Here is an 18451-nt window from a genome sequence, read left to right as displayed (position 1 = left end):
CTGGAACTGTTAGCCATAATTTACTTGAATCAGAATATTAGAGGTACAGTAAAGTAACAGCAGTGAAGGAATAACAGTCAGTGGAAAGTTTAATTTCAGAATAATTTTAAGGAAATGCAGTGAAGTTCAAGTTAATAATATAGTTATACTTTTAGATAAAGTTATTGGATATTAAAGTTATGTTTTTTATAGTTGTAAGTTAATAACTGATAATTTTTATTTCACATATTATGTAATGAAAATGCTGTTACTTCAGTGGTAACAGTAATAAATCAGCTACCATTCCTTGAACAGAAATTATATGTTTATTAAAGATTGTTTTAAAATATGACAGTCTGCTCAAATCAATGAATTGTTAACCCATTCTCTATAATAGTGTAGGGAATATAGATAATTAGAAATTATGTGCCAAGCATTGTGTTGAGTGATAGGAACACAGATGAGACCTAGTTACTTACTAGATTTACTTTTTAAAAAATAGCACTGTTTTAAATGTCACCGTGATATGGTAGGTTCCTGTCTCTAAGGCCTTCTTGTGGTTGAAGAGGAGGCAGTACTGGGGAAGACTGTATGATGTGTAGATGAAGAAGTTCACCAGAATGAGAAGATGCTAAAGTACTCTAGGCGGAAGGACAAGCACATGAAAAGTATGGAGGTCTGAAACACTATGGGATTTGGGGAAGTTTTTGCTTCTGCTGGAGTGTAAGGAACAGATGGAGCAGTAGTTTGACATGACATTGATAGATGTAAGGATAATATAAACTGTAAAGACCAATAACCCTAAATATATAAAAATTACAGCCATCCCAATGATTAATTCCACAATTTTAAAAATCAGATATTATAAAATCTAATCATTCTTAAGGTCTTAAGCTTCTCCTTGCTTGATATATCCTAAAACATAAAAGCTGCCAGTTAATAACATTTACTTGAATATTTTCTTCAAGCATTCTGAGATTTAAAATTATGCAGGAGATTCTGACTGGGTAGTTCAGTTGGTTAAAGTGTCCTCCCAAAACTCCCAAGGTTCCAGGTTCAATCCCTAGTCAGAGCACATGCAAGACTCAACCAATGAATGCACAAATAAGTGGAACAACAAATCAATATTTCTCTCTCTCCCCCTGCCCCCTTTTTCTCTCTCTAAAATAATTACTACAAAAATTAAAATTACATGCATACAAAAATATACTTGCTGATAATTGTCACTTCAAAGCTTTGTTTTCCTACTTTGAAAGTGGGAACAGACACTGAATAGTGAAGTGTACGATGCTGTGTCTACTGGAATTCCCTTCCTCTTCCATTTTGTATTTTGAGAGGATTGAGTAACTGATTTTTACAGCTATCTAAATTCTTATCTTTTCTGCCAAAAGCAGCCTTCATTCATTTTTTATAATCTCATTGCATTAACTGAGGAAAATGATTCACCCACATGTACCCAAGAGTCAAAGCAAAGTTAACTGAAATCTTCCTCTCTAAATGTCCCCACTTCAATGCCCTATATTCTGAAACAACTGAATTAAGTAACACTACTGAACTAGTGATAAGTAAGAATATTTACAAGTGGTTAAAAGGTAGTGTTCAAGTTTATGACTCCCTGTCCCTAAAAATTTTAGGTTTGGAGATTAAGCACTTCGGGTTTAGGAGTTTTAAAGAAATCAACAAATACAGGCATGTGTTTCTCACTTCCCCAGAAGTCCAGGAACCATGAGGTGTATAAAAGAAAGCAGGAGAAGGAGAAACACATACGTTCCGAGGAAAGTGGGATCTGTCTTTCACCACTGGCATATTTTCTCTTAGCAAGTACCATGTGACTGATAATTTGTTATCTTAACTGACTCCTTTTCAGGGAGAGGTAAAAGCATTTTCTACAGAGAAAATTACATATGATAACAAAAATCACTTTCAAAGTAGGAAAATAAAGCTATGGAATAGGTAATTAGCAAGATACATTTTTCATGCATGTGTAATTTTCTTTTTTAGGACAATTTATTTATTTTCATTTTTTAATTACTTTATTATTGTTCAATTACAGTTGTCTGCATTTTCTCCCCTCCCCAGCCAAGCCCACCTCCCTCCCTTGCTTTCACCCTCCGCTTTGGTTTTGTCCATGTGTCCTTTACAGTAGTCCCTGAAAACCCTTCTCCCACTGTCCCTTCCCCCCTCCCCTCTGGCTATTGTTAGATTGTTCTTAATTTCAATGTCTCTAGTCATATTTTGTTTGCTTTTTCTTTTGTTGATTATGTTCCAGTTAAAGGTGAGATCATATGGTATTTGTCCCTCGCTACCTGGCTTATTTCACTTAGCATAATGCTCTCCAGATCCATCCATGCTGTCACAAAGGGTAGAAGCTCCTTCTTTCTCTTTGCTGTGTAGAATTCCATTGTGTAAATGTACCATAGTTTCTTGATCCACTCATTTGCTGATGGGCACTTAGGTTGCTTCCAGTACTTGGCTATTGTAAATTGTGCTACTATGAACATTGGGGTGCATAGGTTCTTTATAATTGGTGTTTCAGGGCTCTTAGGATATAATCCCAGCAGTGGAATTGCTGGGTCAAAAGGCAGTTCCATTTTTAGTTTTCTGAGGAAATTCCATACTGTTTTCCACAGCGGCCTCACCAGTCTGCATTCCCACCAACAGTGCTCTAGGGTTCCCTTTTCTCCGCATCCTCTCCAACATTTGTTTGTTGATTTGTTTATGATGGCCATTCTCACTGATGTGAAGTGGTCTCATTGTGGTTTCAATTTGCATTTCTCTGATGGCTAGTGATGCTGTGCATGTTTGCATATGTCTCTGGGCCCTCTGTATGTCTTCCTTGGAGAAGTGTCTGTTCAAGTCCTTTGCCTATTTTTTAATTGGGTTTTTTGCCTTCCTGGAGTGGAGTCCTGTGAGTTCTTTATGTATTTTGCAGATCAGGCCCTTGTCTGAGGTATTATTTGCAAATATATTTTCCCATACTGTTGGTTCTCTTTTCATTTTAATGCTGTTTTCTTTAGCCATGCAGAAGCTTTTTATTTTGATGAGGTCCCATTTGTTTATTCTTTCCTTTATGTCCCTTGCTTTAGGGGATGTGTCTGTGAGGATGTTGCTGCATGGAATGTCTGAGACTTTCTTGCCAATGTTTTCCTCTAGGACTTTTATGGCATTATGACTTATATTTAAGTCTTTTATCCACCTTGAATTTATTTTTGTGTATGGTGGAAGTTGGTGATCGAGTTTCATTTTTTTGCACCTAACTGTCCAGATCTCCCAACACCATTTGTTGAAGAGGCTGTTTTTGCTCCATTTTATGCTCCTGCCTCCTTTGTCAAATATTAATTGATCGTATAGATTTGAGTTTATTTCTGGGCTCTCTATTCTGTTCCATTGGTCTATAGGCCTGTTTTTATGCCAGTACCAGGATGTTTTGATTACCGTGGCCTTGTAATACAGTTTGATATCAGGTATTGTGATCCCTCCTGCTTTGTTTTTCTTTCTCAAAATTGCTGCAGCTATTCGAGGTCGTTTATGGTTCCAAATGAATTTCTGCAATGTTTGTTCTATATCTGTGAAATATGTCATGGGTACTCTAATAGGGATTGCATTGAATCTATACATCACTTCGGGTAGTATGGCCATTTTGATGATGTTAATTCTTCCAATCCATGAGCATGGTACATGCTTCCATTTGTTTGTGTCTTCCTTAATTTCTTTCTTCAGTGTTGTGTAGTTTTCTGAGTATAGGTCTTTACTTCCTTCGTTTGGTTTATTCCTAGGTATTTTATTTTTCTTGTTGCTATATCAAATGGGATTTTTTTCCTGATTTCTGTTTCTGATGTTTCATTGTTGGTGTACAAAAATGTGTTTGATTTATGAGTATTGACTTTGTATCCAGCTGTTTTGCCAAATTCATTTATTAGGTCAAGTAGTTTTTTGGTGGAGTCTATAGAATTTTCCATGTACACTATCATGTCATCTACAAACAATGAAGTTTCGTTTCCTCCTTTCCAATTTGGATGCCTTTTATTTATTTTTTTCCATGTCTGATTGCTGTGGCTAGGACTTCCAATACTATGTTGAATAGGAGTGGTGAGAGAGGGTATCCTTGTCTTGTTCCTGATCTTAGTGGGAAAGCTCTAAGTTTTTGTCCATTGAGTATGATGTTGGCTGTAGGTCTCTCATATATGGCCTTTATTATGTTGAGGAATGCTCCCTCTATTCCCACTTTGCTGAGTGTTTTTTCAAAAATGGGTGCTGTACCTTATCAAATGCTTTTTCCGCATCTATTGATACAATCATGTGATTTTTGTCTTTTGTTTATGTGGTGTACTATGTTTATGGGTTTGTGAATATTATACTATCCTTGCATCCCTGGGATGAATCCCACTTGATCATGGTGTATGATATTTTTAACGTATTGCTGGATATGGTTTCCTTGTATTTTGTTGAGGATTTTAGCATCTATGTTCATCAGTGATATTGGCCTGAAGTTTTCTTTCTTTGTTATGTCTTTATCTGGTTTTGGGATTAGGATGATGCTGGCTTCATGAAAAGAGTTTGAGAGTCTTCCATCTTGAACTTTCTGAAATAATCTTTGGAGGATGGGTGTTAGTTCTCCCTTAAATGCTTTGTAAAATTCTCCTGTGAAGCCATCTGGTCCAGGGCTTTTGTGTGTCAGAAGCTTTTTGATGACTGTTTCAATCAGCAGCTGTTATTTGTCTGTTCAGGCTTTCTGCTTCTTCTTCATTCAGTTTTGGAAGATTATATTTTTCTAGAAATGTGTCCATTGCATCTAGGTTCTCAAATTTCTTGGCATATAGTTCTGTGTAGTAATTTATTACAATCCTTTGTATTTCTGTGGTATCAGTTGTAATCTCTCCTCTTTCATTTCTGATTTTGTTTATTTGGGTCCTCTCTCTTTTTTTCTTGATGAGCCTGCTTAAAGGCTTGTCGATTTTGTTTATCTTTTCAAAGAACCAGCTCCTGGATTCATTGATCCTTAGAATTGTGCTTTTAGTCTCTATGCCATTTAACTCTGCTCTGATCTTGGTTATTTCATTCCTTCTACTAGCTCTGGGCTGTCTTTGTTGTTCCTTGAGTTCTTGTGGGTGTAGGGTTAGGTTGTTTGTTTGAAATGTTTCTATTTTTTTATGTAGGTCTGTATTGCTATGAATTTCCCTCCCAGGATTGCCTTCATTGTGTCCCATAAGTTTTGGGTTGTTGCGAGTTCATTTTCATTTGTTTCCAGAAAGTTTTTGATTTCTTCCCTAATCTCGTTCTTGACCCTTTGATTGTTTAATAGCATGTTATTCAATTTCCATGAGTTTGAGTGTTTTGGGTTTTTTTTCCTTGAGGTTGATTTCTAGTTTCAATCCCTTCTAGTTGGAGGAAATGCTTGATATGATTTCAATTTTCTTGAATTTGTTGAGGCTTGCTTTGTGTCCTGTCATGGAGTCTATCTTTGAAAATGTTCCATGTGCATTTGAAAAGAATGTGTATTTTGCTTCTTTGGGATGAAAAGCTCTATATATATCACTTAAGTCCATTTCATCTAGAGCATTGTTCAATGCCACAGTGTCTTTGTTGATATTTTGTTTGGAAGATCTGTCTATTTTTGACAGTGGGGTGTTAAAATCCCCTACTATAATTGAGTTGCTGTCAATACCTTTCTTGAAGTCCTCCAAGATTTTCTTTATGTATTTGGGTGCTCCCCTTTGGGTGCATATGTATTTACAATGTTTATGTCTTCTTGGTGGATTCTTCCCTTGAATATCATGAAGTGACCTCTGGGTCTCTTGTTATGGCTCTTTTTTTGAAGGTTATTTTGTCCAATATGAGTATTGCTATTCCGGCTTTTTTTCCCTGTCCATTTGCTTGGAATATTTGTTTCCAGCCCTTCACTTTCAGTCTGTGTAGGTCATTTGTTGTGCGGTGTGTCTCTTCTAGGCAGCATATGTGTGGGTCATATTTTCTTAACCATTCCACTATTCTGTGTCTTTTGATTGGGGCATTTAATCCATTTACATTTAAGGTTACTATTGATAGGTACTTATTCATTGCCATTTTCTCGTACCTGTGTTCCTCTCTCTTTCACTGTTTTTCTTCCTGTTCTCAAAGCAAACCCTTTAGCATGTCTTGCAGACCTGGTTTGGAGGAGATATATTCTTTGAGGCTTCTTTTGTCTGGGAAGTTCCTTATTTGGTCTTTCATTGTAATTGAGAGCCTTGCTGGATATAGTAGTCTTGGTTGCAGGTGTCTGGTTCTCATTACTTGGAATATTTTTTGCCATTCCCTTCTGGCTTGGAGTGTGTCCATTAAGAATTCAGCTGCTAGTCTTATCGGGTCTCCCTTGTATGTTACTTCCTGTTTTTACCTTGCTCTCTTTAAGATTCTCTTTATCTTGAAATTTTGCCATTTTAATTATGATATATCTTAAAGTGGCCCTCTTTGTGTTCCTCTTGATTGAAATCTGTGTTTCCTGGATTTGTGTGACTTTTTCTCTCATGAAATTAGGGAAGTTTTCCATCATTACTTTTTCAAACAGGTTTTCTATCCCTTGCTCTTCCTCTTCTCCTTCTAGTATCCCTATTATACGGATATTATTATGTTTCATGTTGTAGGATAATTTTTTATTGTTGTTCAAGTACAATTGTCTCCATTTTCATCCCAGCTTCTCTCCTGCCCCACCCATCCCCGCCTGCCACCCTCGATCCTACCCACCTTTGTCTTTATCCATGTGTCCTGTATACATGTACCTTGATGGGCCTTCCCCTATTTTCCCCCATTATCCCTCTCCCTTCTCCCCTCTGGTTACTGTCAGTTTGTTCTTTAATTCAGTGTTTCCATTATATTTTGCTTGTTTGCAATTTTCAATCTAGGAATGCTTGAAGAATATATTGAAGTAAATGACATTAAGTAGCAGTTTTTATGTTTTAGGATACAGTAAGGAGATACTTAAAACCTTAGGAATGATTAGATTTTTAAATATCTGATTGTTGAAGTTCATAATTGGAATAGTCATAATAGTTATATACATGTCTACTTCTTTTTAAAATAAATGTATTGTATAAATTAGGTGAGTATTCATTTGCTTTCATTCAAATGAATTTGAATATATGGTTAGTATAGGAATCAATATCCTCTCTAAACATTAAAATTTTGGGAATACAATTTTATTCTGCTTTTAAATGAAATTAAAGGTGTTTTTTTTAAAAAAAATCAGTGCTGCTTTATTTGACTACAATGCATTATTTTGTTTTTCACCGTTGCCTACATTTAGAGGAACTACATAAGAATACTCCTAAGTAAAATTTCTCCTAAACTGTTCTGTTTGTTTTTGCCTTGTCCCAAATCTCAATAGATCACAAATATAGGCTACCTTCAGACATGCCTTACGTTTATTTTTAAATTTTTTTCTTCTTTACCCAGATCTAGTCTGTAGAAGTTTGGGTGTTACCCCAACTTTCCCCCTTTTATAAATAATAAGAGAACACAGATCTACAGCAGTCAGGCATCTTTGTAGTAATAACAGTAGGTGGAAAAAGTGTTTTTATTTAGTGATCTGTTTTCAGCTATTAATGAATAAAAAAGATTGAATATACTGTTTCAAGTATAAGTGCTTATATCTTTTTCGTGATTGTTAATTATTGTTAAAATATTCAATCAATTAAATTGAAATTATACAAAACATATATTTCAGTCAAAGATGCTTATTGAATGCCTTGTAAAAATGTTAGTTACTGTGCTAAGCAAAGAAAATACAAAAATGAGAAGATCTGGTGGTTCTTTCCTTCAAGGTATTTGCATGTAGTCAGGAGACAGACATAAACAAAATGGAATCAGTGTAGTAGTGGGGTATGTATGCGGGACACCTGGATGGCAAAATCTTAGTCTGATGCAGGGTAGTTTGCATAGGTTTCTTTAGTGTTGTGCACTGGGTGCACATTAGCATGACCTGAGGAGCTTTAAAAACCACTGGATGCCTGGGCCCCACCTCAGGGTAAGTGAAACAATCCATGAAGGTGTGACTCACTGTCAGTTCTTTGCATTAAATTTATTGGGGTGACATTGATTAATAAGATTATGTAGGTTTCATCTGTACAGTTCTCTGATACATGATTCGTATATTGCTTTGTATGCCCACTAGCCTAAGTGAAAGCTTCCATCACCATATATTTGACCCTCTTTACCAGTTACTACCTATCTCCCCCCCCCCCACATACATACGAGTGAAATTATATGGTTCTTGACTTTCTGTCTGATGTATTGGTGCTTTATGCTGATGTAGAGGCACAGTGAGGGTTGGAGCCTGGACAGTTCACCTGAGAACTTAGTACCATAGTCACATCTAACTGTAGGGGAGTCTGAGAAACTATCTAGCTGTGTGCCCAGGAAGAAGAGGTGATTTGGTAGTGTGGAAACCCAATTCTATGTTGGAGTTTTAATGAAAGCTTAATGAAGGTTCTAAGGAGGCAGAAATTCCTGAATTTTGGAAGATGGGTAGAAATTTAACACAGAGAAGAAAAATAACATTTACAAAGGCACAAGGAGAATGAAAAGGGTTGGAATGAAAAGGTTAGGAAGGTTGGTTGTACGTATTGCTGGATTAGCAGGAGATAGGGTTAAAGAGTTATTTAGAAAAATATTTGAACGTTAAGGGTCTTATATACTAGCTGGAAAAGCTTGGAGTTTATATGTGGCAGGGAACACAGTTGGACTATTAGCATTGCAATGACAGGAATAAATGAGTTCTGGAAAGATCTTTCTCTGTCATCTTAAGAATGGATTGCATGTGGTCCATACCCCACCCTTGGGCATGCCCCAGCATTATTAAAACAAAAGTGGACCAGGAGCTGCATGTTAATCTTTCACCTAATTTCAAGGCTCTGCTCCTTAACCCTGCTGTGGTCCTGTTTTTGTTTTGTTTTTGTTTTAATCTCTGTTGCCTATAAAGTTACTAGACTACTAGATTTCACCTTGGAATCTTTTTTCACATCCTTTTGGATCCATTCCCTGTTTTGTGCTTCAAAATTCTACTTTGCCTCCCACACTTGGGAACATTAGCTTGAGTTAGAACACTGGGCCACCTGCTTGCCTTCAAAAGGGGCAAGATGAAAGTCCAGCAATTCAAGCAGAAACTGGAAATCAGATTGGGTCTGTATCTCAAGACATACCATTCTAGACCTATGAGTTACACCCACCTACTCCTCTCCTTCAGTCTTGGAGAAAAGATAGTATGCTTAGATGGTTCCCTTTCTATTTACATTGTCGTGTCTCTCCGATGCAGGTTTATATTACCCATGGTCTGATGGGGCATCTTGGGTTAAGGTACTTATTAAACATTGTACCTACTTTGGTCAGGTACTGTTGTAGGCTATTGGTGTATGATGTTTCCTCTTCTCATGGAGAAACACTTTGCAGGGGGGTGGTATGAGGGAGAAGTCAAGAGTTCTGTTCTGTACATGTAATTAAATGAAATATATGTCCATGTGAAAATGGCAGGTGGAAATTGGATATACAGTGTGAAATTCCAATGAGAGATTAGGGTTGGGAATCATTTAAAATTAGTGTTTTAAGCTATAGAACATTAAGAGATCATTTCAGGAAAGTCTGAGGTCAATCAGTGAAAGGGCTCAGGATTTTGACCCTGCACAAAGGGAAAAGAGCTAGTGTGGTAGGAGCAAAACCAGACTGTGTGGAAGCCAAGAGAAGACATTTCAAGGGGGCAGTGTTTATCTGTGCCATATGCTGCCCAGAGCTTAAGAAAGACGACAATTAAGTAACCTTTGAATTTGTCAAGGTGGAAAGTACTGTTGACTTTGACAAGGGAAGACTCCATGGAGTAGTTGGGAACAAACCTGATTGGAGTGGGTTAAGAGAAGAACCAAGAAGAGAAGAAAATAGAATTAATAGAAAAAATTTCCAGGAATCAGCCAGTAAATGAAGAACATCATATAAATTCCTTCTATATAGTACATTGAAATATACTAAAATAGGATAATGATAAGACATATTCCATAGAGTTGCTCTGAGGTTTAAATTCAATAATGTTTATAAAACTTAGAATATTGCTATTTGTGACAACCTGGATGGATCTTGAGAGTATTATGTTTAGTGAAATATGTTAAATGGAAAAGGACAAGAACCATATGATTTCACTCATATGGGATATAAAACAAAAAGCAACAAATGAAAAAACAAAACAAACTGCACTGCAGCATGGTGGGTACCAGAGGGAAAGGGGTGGGGGGTGAAGAGGGTAAAAGTTGTACTCCTGAAACTTACAGTGTTATTGACCAATGTTACCTCAATAAATTTGATAATTTTTAAAATTATTTTTTGAAAAACTTAGAATAGTCCCTGACATATAGTGTTATATAAATTTACCTCTTATTAGTCCTGACAGAGCTAGAAGTTCTCTAATTCACTGATAGTGTATTGTTTAATTTTATTTAGTGCTAAACACTCTCAATTTCAGCATTATTACATTATTAATATGAATATATATTCAACTATTGGGGTGGGTATAGTGAGCAAATAATTGCTGGAAAATACTGGTTTATTACTTTCGTCCAGAAGATAAAATGTTAACACCAAATGAAATACTAAAGAAAATTTAATGATGTGTAAAAATTGGCCAAATTATATCTATCATTTTAGAGAATATGCATGCATATTCTCCAGGCTATTGAAGTCCCAGGGTTTTTATGTTTGAGGTTAAATTTCTTATATTCTTGCCTTTGAACATTTGATCTATTATTTAATATAGTTTAGTTCAGTTCACATGAGGTAATTTTATATCTAATTAACTCATTCATCTTTTCCCTACTTTAAAGTATTCAAAAGAAAGTGTGGTTTGGGAAATGCATTTTTAAGAATCTATGAGAATCCATGGCAGAACTGCTATTTGAGTTAGTTTTTTAATACATAATTTAGAAGGTAGATATAAGGGAGTTCTTTAAAAACTTTTCCTCCAGCAGACAGAATGGTACCTGATTCATACATAACATCATACAGGCAATGTGCTCTTCAGAGTAGGGGAATTCATTTTTTTATGTTCTTTTTTGTTGTGTGAAGTTACAAAATGAGTTTTAGTTACCTTGTAGCTGGCTAATTCTCAAGAAAAAGGGAGGAAGGGTGGGGTTTTTTTTTAAGTTTTTGAGCGAGATTGCATCAGGGAAGATGAGTCAGCATGGAGGGCAAGTTAGGGTCCTAGAACCTTTTAAATACAGGAATTATTCTTTGTATTGGCATTAAAATTGAGACTAGTTATGTGGGTCCCACCATTGGGTATGGATTTGTTAGGGTAGGGCATGCTAACAGAGGGTATACATTGCAGTTAGAAGTAGAAGTTGTAAGTATTGGAGAAGTATCTGCTTTGTTACTAAATAATTGGCTATGTAGTCTTCTCAGATTTGGAGATTGATCTGGACGATGAGGTATGTAAGAAGAGTGTCCCAGGCAGGAGAAACACAAGCAAAATACATGATTGCAAAGTATAACATGTTTGGTAAACAATTAAAAAAAACTGATTTGTATACATAATGGAACTATCTCAGAGGTTAGAAAGTTATATTGATATAAAACATTGGAGAACCTGAATACTAAGGTTAAGTTGTTTGGGTATCATCTCTCTCATTCCTGTTTATTTGTTCTCATCATTTATTCCCTCTTCTCCTTTCTCTTCCCCTCCCTTCATCCCTCCCTCCCTCTGAGATTTTAGCCTGATCAAGGGTAGTGAGAATCATGTAGAAATGGAGCCAGGTTGAAGAGTGGATGGTAAAGAAGATCAGTTCCATTTTACTTGTAGGTCACTGGGGGGGATGCCTGGGTGGAAATGCTTTGCCTTCAATTGGAGATGGAGAGCTGGACCTCAGGAGAGAGGTCCCATGACATTGTATGGAGAAATGATTGTGTCTAGAACCACCAAGGACCAACCATGTGTGCTTGTGGACTGAGATTGAGGGGGCCAGCAGAGAAAAGAACAGGATGGTGAGAATCAGTAGGGGAGAGTTATGCTCTAAATTTATGATATACAATTAGTGATTCAAATGATGGTGGAGAATTAACAGGTGTATTGAAAAAGTAATTTGCTAATATTTAAAGCTTTTGATCAGTGTTTTAAGGCTACGTTGGAAAACCTATGTGTATTGGCACTGCAAAATGAATAAAGCACCGGGCAACTAGAAAAATATATGGTAAACTGCTGGATAAAGTGTTCTTTTGGAGTCAGTGTTAGGTTGTGTAAGTTATTTTTATGACGGATTATTTGTAACTCACCTGGTTTATAGATAATATAAATATAGTGGACCAGCATATGAATTAATCTTGGGAAAACACTAAATTTTCAATAGTGCAAATCCTAATCTACTTGTATTTTTCATGCTAAAAGGATAAGGATGAATATTACAAGAGAAAACAATATAATATTTCTGAAAAGAGTTATGCTATAATTAGAGTGGGGTGTCAGAGAAAACAATGAATTGATTTTGGTTTTTGGGTGAAAAAGGAGCACAAATGACTAGGGTTAGCATATACAAGGGCATTGTTATGGAGAAACACAGTCATTGATCCCCCTATTAATATAATGACAGTTATTCTGCTTCTAGGAAATAGATCAATCAGAGAGGGCAGTGATGCTCAACAGTAAAAAAGATATGAGCAGATTTAATGAATTTAAGTATTTATTGTTTATAGTTTTTAAGGCACTGGAAGAATGGTATCACAAGTTATAAAATGAAGCGCTTGGGTCAAACTTGTAGAGTTATTTTATGCTGTGTTTGAAATGTTCTTAACTGTCAGGTAGTTGGCCACCAACACAGGCGTTGGTCCTCCCCAGGACGTTTGCAAAGGGAGATTTGCCAGTCTCTGAAACCTTCTGTTTTCTCAGAGCCGTTTCCATAGAACACAAGAGACGAGGAGCAAGGAGAGCCTGGGGTTTGAGATTTGCAAGTCAACACTAATAGATGGCTCATCAGGTCAACATTTTCTCTACCCCCTCAAACTCCATTTTTAACATTTTCAGCTTCACAAATCCATCCTGATACTGTCAACCAGGAAAAACATCTCTTCCAGCACTGAATTCTCATAACACTTGGCTAGTAGCTTTCTTGTGGCAATTATATTCTGTTTTACGTACAATTTTTACTGTTTTCTGGACAAAGTATGAACTTCTGGACGGCCACAGTTTTATAGCTACTGAAAAGCTTGTTGTGGTGCTTGCTGTACAGACAGTGCAGAAAAATTCAAATAGAGTTAGTAAAGTAATCGCAGGCCATTCAAGTCAACATTGTTGAGAGCCTCTGTCCTACTGTCGCTTTCCAAAGAATTGACCGAGTCCCTGTAAGGGTGGGATTGGTAATGTATGGGTTGGAGTTGGCTGTTTTTCATGGCTCGTGTTCAAAAGCCATTACAGCCTCTTTTAGAACAAATGAAGAGAAGCTTCTACACAGAAGATTCTCCTAGAATCATGGGTCTTTATCTCTTTTGAGTTAAGCACCCCTTTGAGAATCTTGGATAAACTATGAAATTTAAATAATGCCCCAAGGAAAATAATGTGTATTTCTACCAAGTTTTCCCCACAACTTGAATGGATTCATAGACTCCTTCCTGAAGGTCCAGGTTAAAACTCCCTAGCCTAGAGAATTCTGAGTGTGGAAACAGTAATCCCTGTACATTGAACAGGAGGAAAATAAAACTACATTTTCTGTGCTAAATATTTGTCAAACCAATGAAATATTTTGATAATTAAGTGGTAAAATGCTCAGTGTAATAGATACTAGCAGCATTGCAGAGAATAAAGATACATTTGGGCATCTGTTATGGTCAGGGTTGAATGAGCCTCTTTAAAAGACTTGGAAAATATTCTGTGGCAAGAAGGAACATCTATGAGGTAAATAATCTATCATCACATAAAGTGTTGAATCGGGCATTTAAAGTAAAAACAAGTGAAGTTAAGGTGAAGTCCTTGTGGTATGAGGACTTGCCTCTGGCCCCTACCCCAAACTCCAGAGTCTACCTTTCTCCGTTTTCTTTCTGATGCCCAGATCTGACACTAGAGACAGGTGTGTCACCAGCATTTTAGTCTAATGCCTCATGTCTACAAGCATCCGTTCAGGTTTTTCTGTTTTCTTTTCTCTTTTTTTTTTTTGGAGGAAGACGGTGCTCTGCAAAACCAAGTTTTCTGAAGGATTCAAAAATGACTCAAAAAAAATTATTTTCACCATGACTATATGTGCAACTGTGCTGGCAAAATGAGAAGTATGGTACTTGAAGTGGCTGGGGAAACGCTCCACCACAATAAAAAGTCCAAATTCAGGTACTCACAGTACCTGAATTCTGGTCTTCCTCAACTCTGTGATTCTGGATTTTACCCTGCTTGACTCTAGATTGGGTTGGATGTGGGTTGTGAGGGAAAGAGGTCAAAGATGTTACTTAGGTTTTGGACTTAAACAACTGGGTAAATAGCCGTGCCATTTATATGACACAGCATTACAGTAGTCCCCCTTACCAGCAGGGAATGTGTTCTGAGACCCCCAGTGGATCAGCCTGAGACCGTGGATGGATAATACTGAATCCTATATATACACCCTGTTTTATTTTCATATACGTACAGACCTATGATAAAGTTTAATTTATACATGTGTGTTTCTGAGATGACATAGAACCCCCTTTGCAATAAGGATTTAGTTTAAGAAAATCTTGCCTATCCTAAACCTGGTTTTAAAATGGATTTGACTTTTAAAATCAATTTGGGAACATATTTTTTAGAAATGTAACCCCAGAACTTTCTTTTAAATGAAATGAATAGACTTCCCTTTTGTGCCGGAGACAGAATGATCTTTTCTTTCCCATGTCATTCATCTGCTTAAAACCTTTTTTGGGGGGTGGGGAAGAATGTAAACATTACTTTATTTTTTTCTTTGGTTGAGGATCTGATTTCCCACCCCTCTTCCGTGTCCCATTGCTGAACACCTGTATGACAGCTGACCAAACTTTTTATCTCCATGCAATTCCTTCGTTTTCTTTTTTATAATATCTTTCTATGAAAGAGGTAAAGCATTTTAATGACTTCTCATTGCTGCAGAAACCAACTCCATACTGCCTAAGGTGGCTATGAAGATTAGCTAATGAAGTAGCCATACCTCTCTCTCCGGCCTATCTGCCAAGTCTCCCTTCCCCGAACCTCGAAGTATTTCATTTCCCAAACCGAACTCCAGACTTTTGGTGCCCACTTAATGGAACATATTCCTCTTTACTCTCCATATGCATTCCAGCACCATCATCCTGTTGACCTGGTTTGCTCCTACTTATGTTTTTAAGGGAGTTTTTAAAGGTAACATGTCAGTTTGTTAGTTCTTTAACAAATGGACATATTAATCTGCACTCTCTTGGATGTTTAATGTTATATTCAGTACTAACTCAGTCTTTAAATGGATCTTTAGTAAGGCATGGTTGTATTGTGTGGTACAGACTTTCTTTTTCTTTTTTCTTTTAAATCCACACCTGATGATACAGGATATGTTTATTGATTTTTAGAGAGAGAGGAAGGGAGGGGGGAGAGAGAGAAAGACAGCTAGACACAGACATCAATATGAGAGAGAAATAGTGATTGGTTGCCTCCTGTATATGCCCCAGGGATTGAACCCACAACCTAGGTGTGTACCCTGACTGGGAATCGAACCTGCAACCTTTTGACTCATGGGATGATGCTCCAACCAACTTTACCACATGGATAGAGCTGTTTCAGGTTTTCTTAAATGATAGGAATAGGAGAGGGGATGGAATGAGTTCAGAGAAATGCCTGCCTGGTTCACATCTGTAGCCTCCAGTGCATCCCATAATGTGCATGACTCAGAGGTCTGCCTGAGCTTAAAGGTTTTTATAATGAACTCATAAAAGAGGATTGAATGAACAATTGGGGAAAAAGGAATCATGAGGAAAGTTAAAGGAAGGTAGAGGAAAACTTAAGGATTATTTCAGTGCAAAGTGAAAGTAATTTTCCATGTGAATGGAAGACACCTTACAAATGATGATAGCATGATTTTTCTTGCTTTCAATCAAACTTAGAACAAGAGTGCAATTCTAATGCGGTGTCAGTCTGAAAGAATGGGAGGATTTCTTGTCAGTATGAGTTTGTTGGTACTAGAATGGGGCATAAGTGAGACTTAAATGGTAGAAAAATTATACTAATCAATCAAATAGTACTTTTAAAGTTTGGCACTAATACAAACTTGTTATAAAACTGAAGGGACTATTTTTTAATAAAACAAAGAAAGAAGTGAAACATTACTCAGTTTATCACAGTCCAGAAATGCATCTGATAATTCAAAGGAACAAAATCAGATGTTTAGGACTGACCTTTATGAAGACAGAAAGGTGGGCTGAAAAACTTAATGACAATTGAATATAACCTGAAGAAAATGAGGACTTCTTGGTTTAGAGTTGTTGTGTACAGGTTGGGCAAAGAATTGTTCTAGTTAGATTTTTTGGTAAACTGAGCTATTAACCTTAGAGATTTATTAACATTTTTGTGAACAAGAACACAAAGATAAGTGCCCAGGAAATTTAATTGGACTGCCCATCTAATTAAACAGTCTACTCTGTTCTCTTCTCAATAGGTAGGTGATATAATTTATTTAAAATGTTTTGAGTTATTTAGTTTTTGCTTTAGTCTGTAGGTAACTGTAATTAGGTAATCACATGTGTAATTTTTTTTTTTTCTTTTTTGAAGCTGGATAATGCAGATGAACAAGCAGCCCAGATCAGGAGAGAACTTGATGGTCGATTGCAATTGGCAGAGAAAATGGCAAAGGTAAATTATTAACTTTGACATAGTATATGACATTTCTTCCTTTAACTAGATTTCTGCGAGCAGAAGGAGTTTTGCATAGGTAAAGTCAGCATAATTTTACCATTTTCCCTTCAACATGCATACCTCTAAAGCCCAAATATCTGAATGTATATTATCTATATGCAGCATATATAAAATGTTTAAATTCAATAAAAATTTTTGCAGATTATTCTTAAAACAATTGTCCAAATTTCTCAAATGGCCAAATTTACAAGAATTTTATTTTTTTAATGTATTTTATTGATTATGCTGTTACAGTTGTCCCATTTTTTTCTCCCCTTTATTGCCCTCTGCCCTGTAGCCCCCCTCCTACCAGCATTCCCCCCACCTTAGTTCATGTCCATGGGTCATACATATAAGTTCTTTGGCTTCTACATTTCCTATACTATTCTTAACCTCCCCCGTCTATTTTGTACCTACCATTTATGCTACTTGTTCCCTGTACCTAAACTCCCACCGTGTCTTGTATGCTGTTGTACAGGTGTTGGTTAACAAAGCAGTATTACCAGATAACCATACTACACCAGCCAAAAGAACCCCCCTACCACATAAGCATTCTCAGCTGCAATTGAACTAAGATTAATAAAGGTGAAGAGAGATTGTGGATATTATAAGATATGAAAAAGGGAATATGAGATGACTAAAATAAGGGAAAATGTTGTGTGGTAAGAGGGAGGAGAATTGATAAGAGGAAGGAGAATTGATAAGAGTTGGGATAAAACCGAGGTGAAGAAAGGGAGAGAGAAAAATTTACAACTGTTAGGGTGGGCGGGGATATCCCCCCCCCTCAACCTAAGCCCGCCCCTTATCCTATCAAAGATGTCAGAATATCAGGATGAGTGGGGATATCTGACTGACAGCTGGAGCTCAGGGGAACCACCAATGATGGATCGCGGCTTTGTTCCAGGAGACCAATCCCTAGCCCTCGAGGGGAACCAATCAGAATTTTGGTGCTTAAAACCCCTGCCATATTCCCTGCTTGGGGAGACTTCTTCAGTGGGCTCCACCCCAACCGGAGAAGTTCGTCCTGGAACGCAAACCCCAAATAAAGCTCTGTGCTGCCTAATTTTGTGGCTGATTGACTTTATTCTCGACGGAGCCTAAGAAAACCTTTCAACAACATAAGTAGAACATGAAAGGGCGGTGGGAAGAATTGTTGTGGTCCCCTGCAAGCAGTGTCCATGGCTTTGTGGCTGAGAGAAGACAAATTCACAGGGACTACTGAGTCCTGTGGAGGAAAAGGGATGGCAGGGCCACTCTCTCACCAGGAGAGTGCACAGACCCTTGCCTTGACAGGCTTTTATTGCTTTTCTGGGCTCCATTACATTGAGGATGGTCCTCATTTACTATGCACTTTACAGAAAACAAAGGAGAGGATGTTGCTAATTACATCAAAAAAGAAGGATATTTGCAAATGTAAAGGGAAAAGTGGTTGAACTGGTTATACTCCTCCTTGGAAGGTTTAGCATAGATTTTAGGAAGTTTCTTTAAAGATATGCAGTAAACGTTTGCTGCCTCAATTCAGGGTGAGGAAGTTTTAGCAAAAAGCAAGTCACAAAGCAGCCCAGGTACAGTGCAGGCCTGATTCCCCAAGGGAGAACCTATCCATGGGCCTGGGTC

General features: G+C 37.1%; 1 protein-coding gene across 5 annotated transcripts in view; it reads left to right on the top strand.

Moving 5' to 3' along the window:
• The window catches only part of CADPS2 (calcium dependent secretion activator 2), a 575679-nt gene that overhangs the window by 202011 nt on the left and 355217 nt on the right, over positions 1-18451 (top strand). For all 5 annotated transcript variants that reach the window (XM_053926174.1, XM_024555170.3, XM_024555169.4 and 2 more), the window contains exon 4: positions 16712-16792. In XM_053926174.1, the coding sequence (XP_053782149.1) occupies positions 16712-16792 (81 nt within the window). The remainder of the gene's footprint in view (positions 1-16711; positions 16793-18451) is intronic.

Source organism: Desmodus rotundus, chromosome 6 (genome assembly GCF_022682495.2).
Source record: "Desmodus rotundus isolate HL8 chromosome 6, HLdesRot8A.1, whole genome shotgun sequence".
Lineage (NCBI taxonomy): Eukaryota > Metazoa > Chordata > Mammalia > Chiroptera > Phyllostomidae > Desmodus > Desmodus rotundus.
The sequence above is the reverse complement of the archived record's forward strand: the minus strand, read 5'-3'. Positions and strand labels throughout refer to the sequence as shown.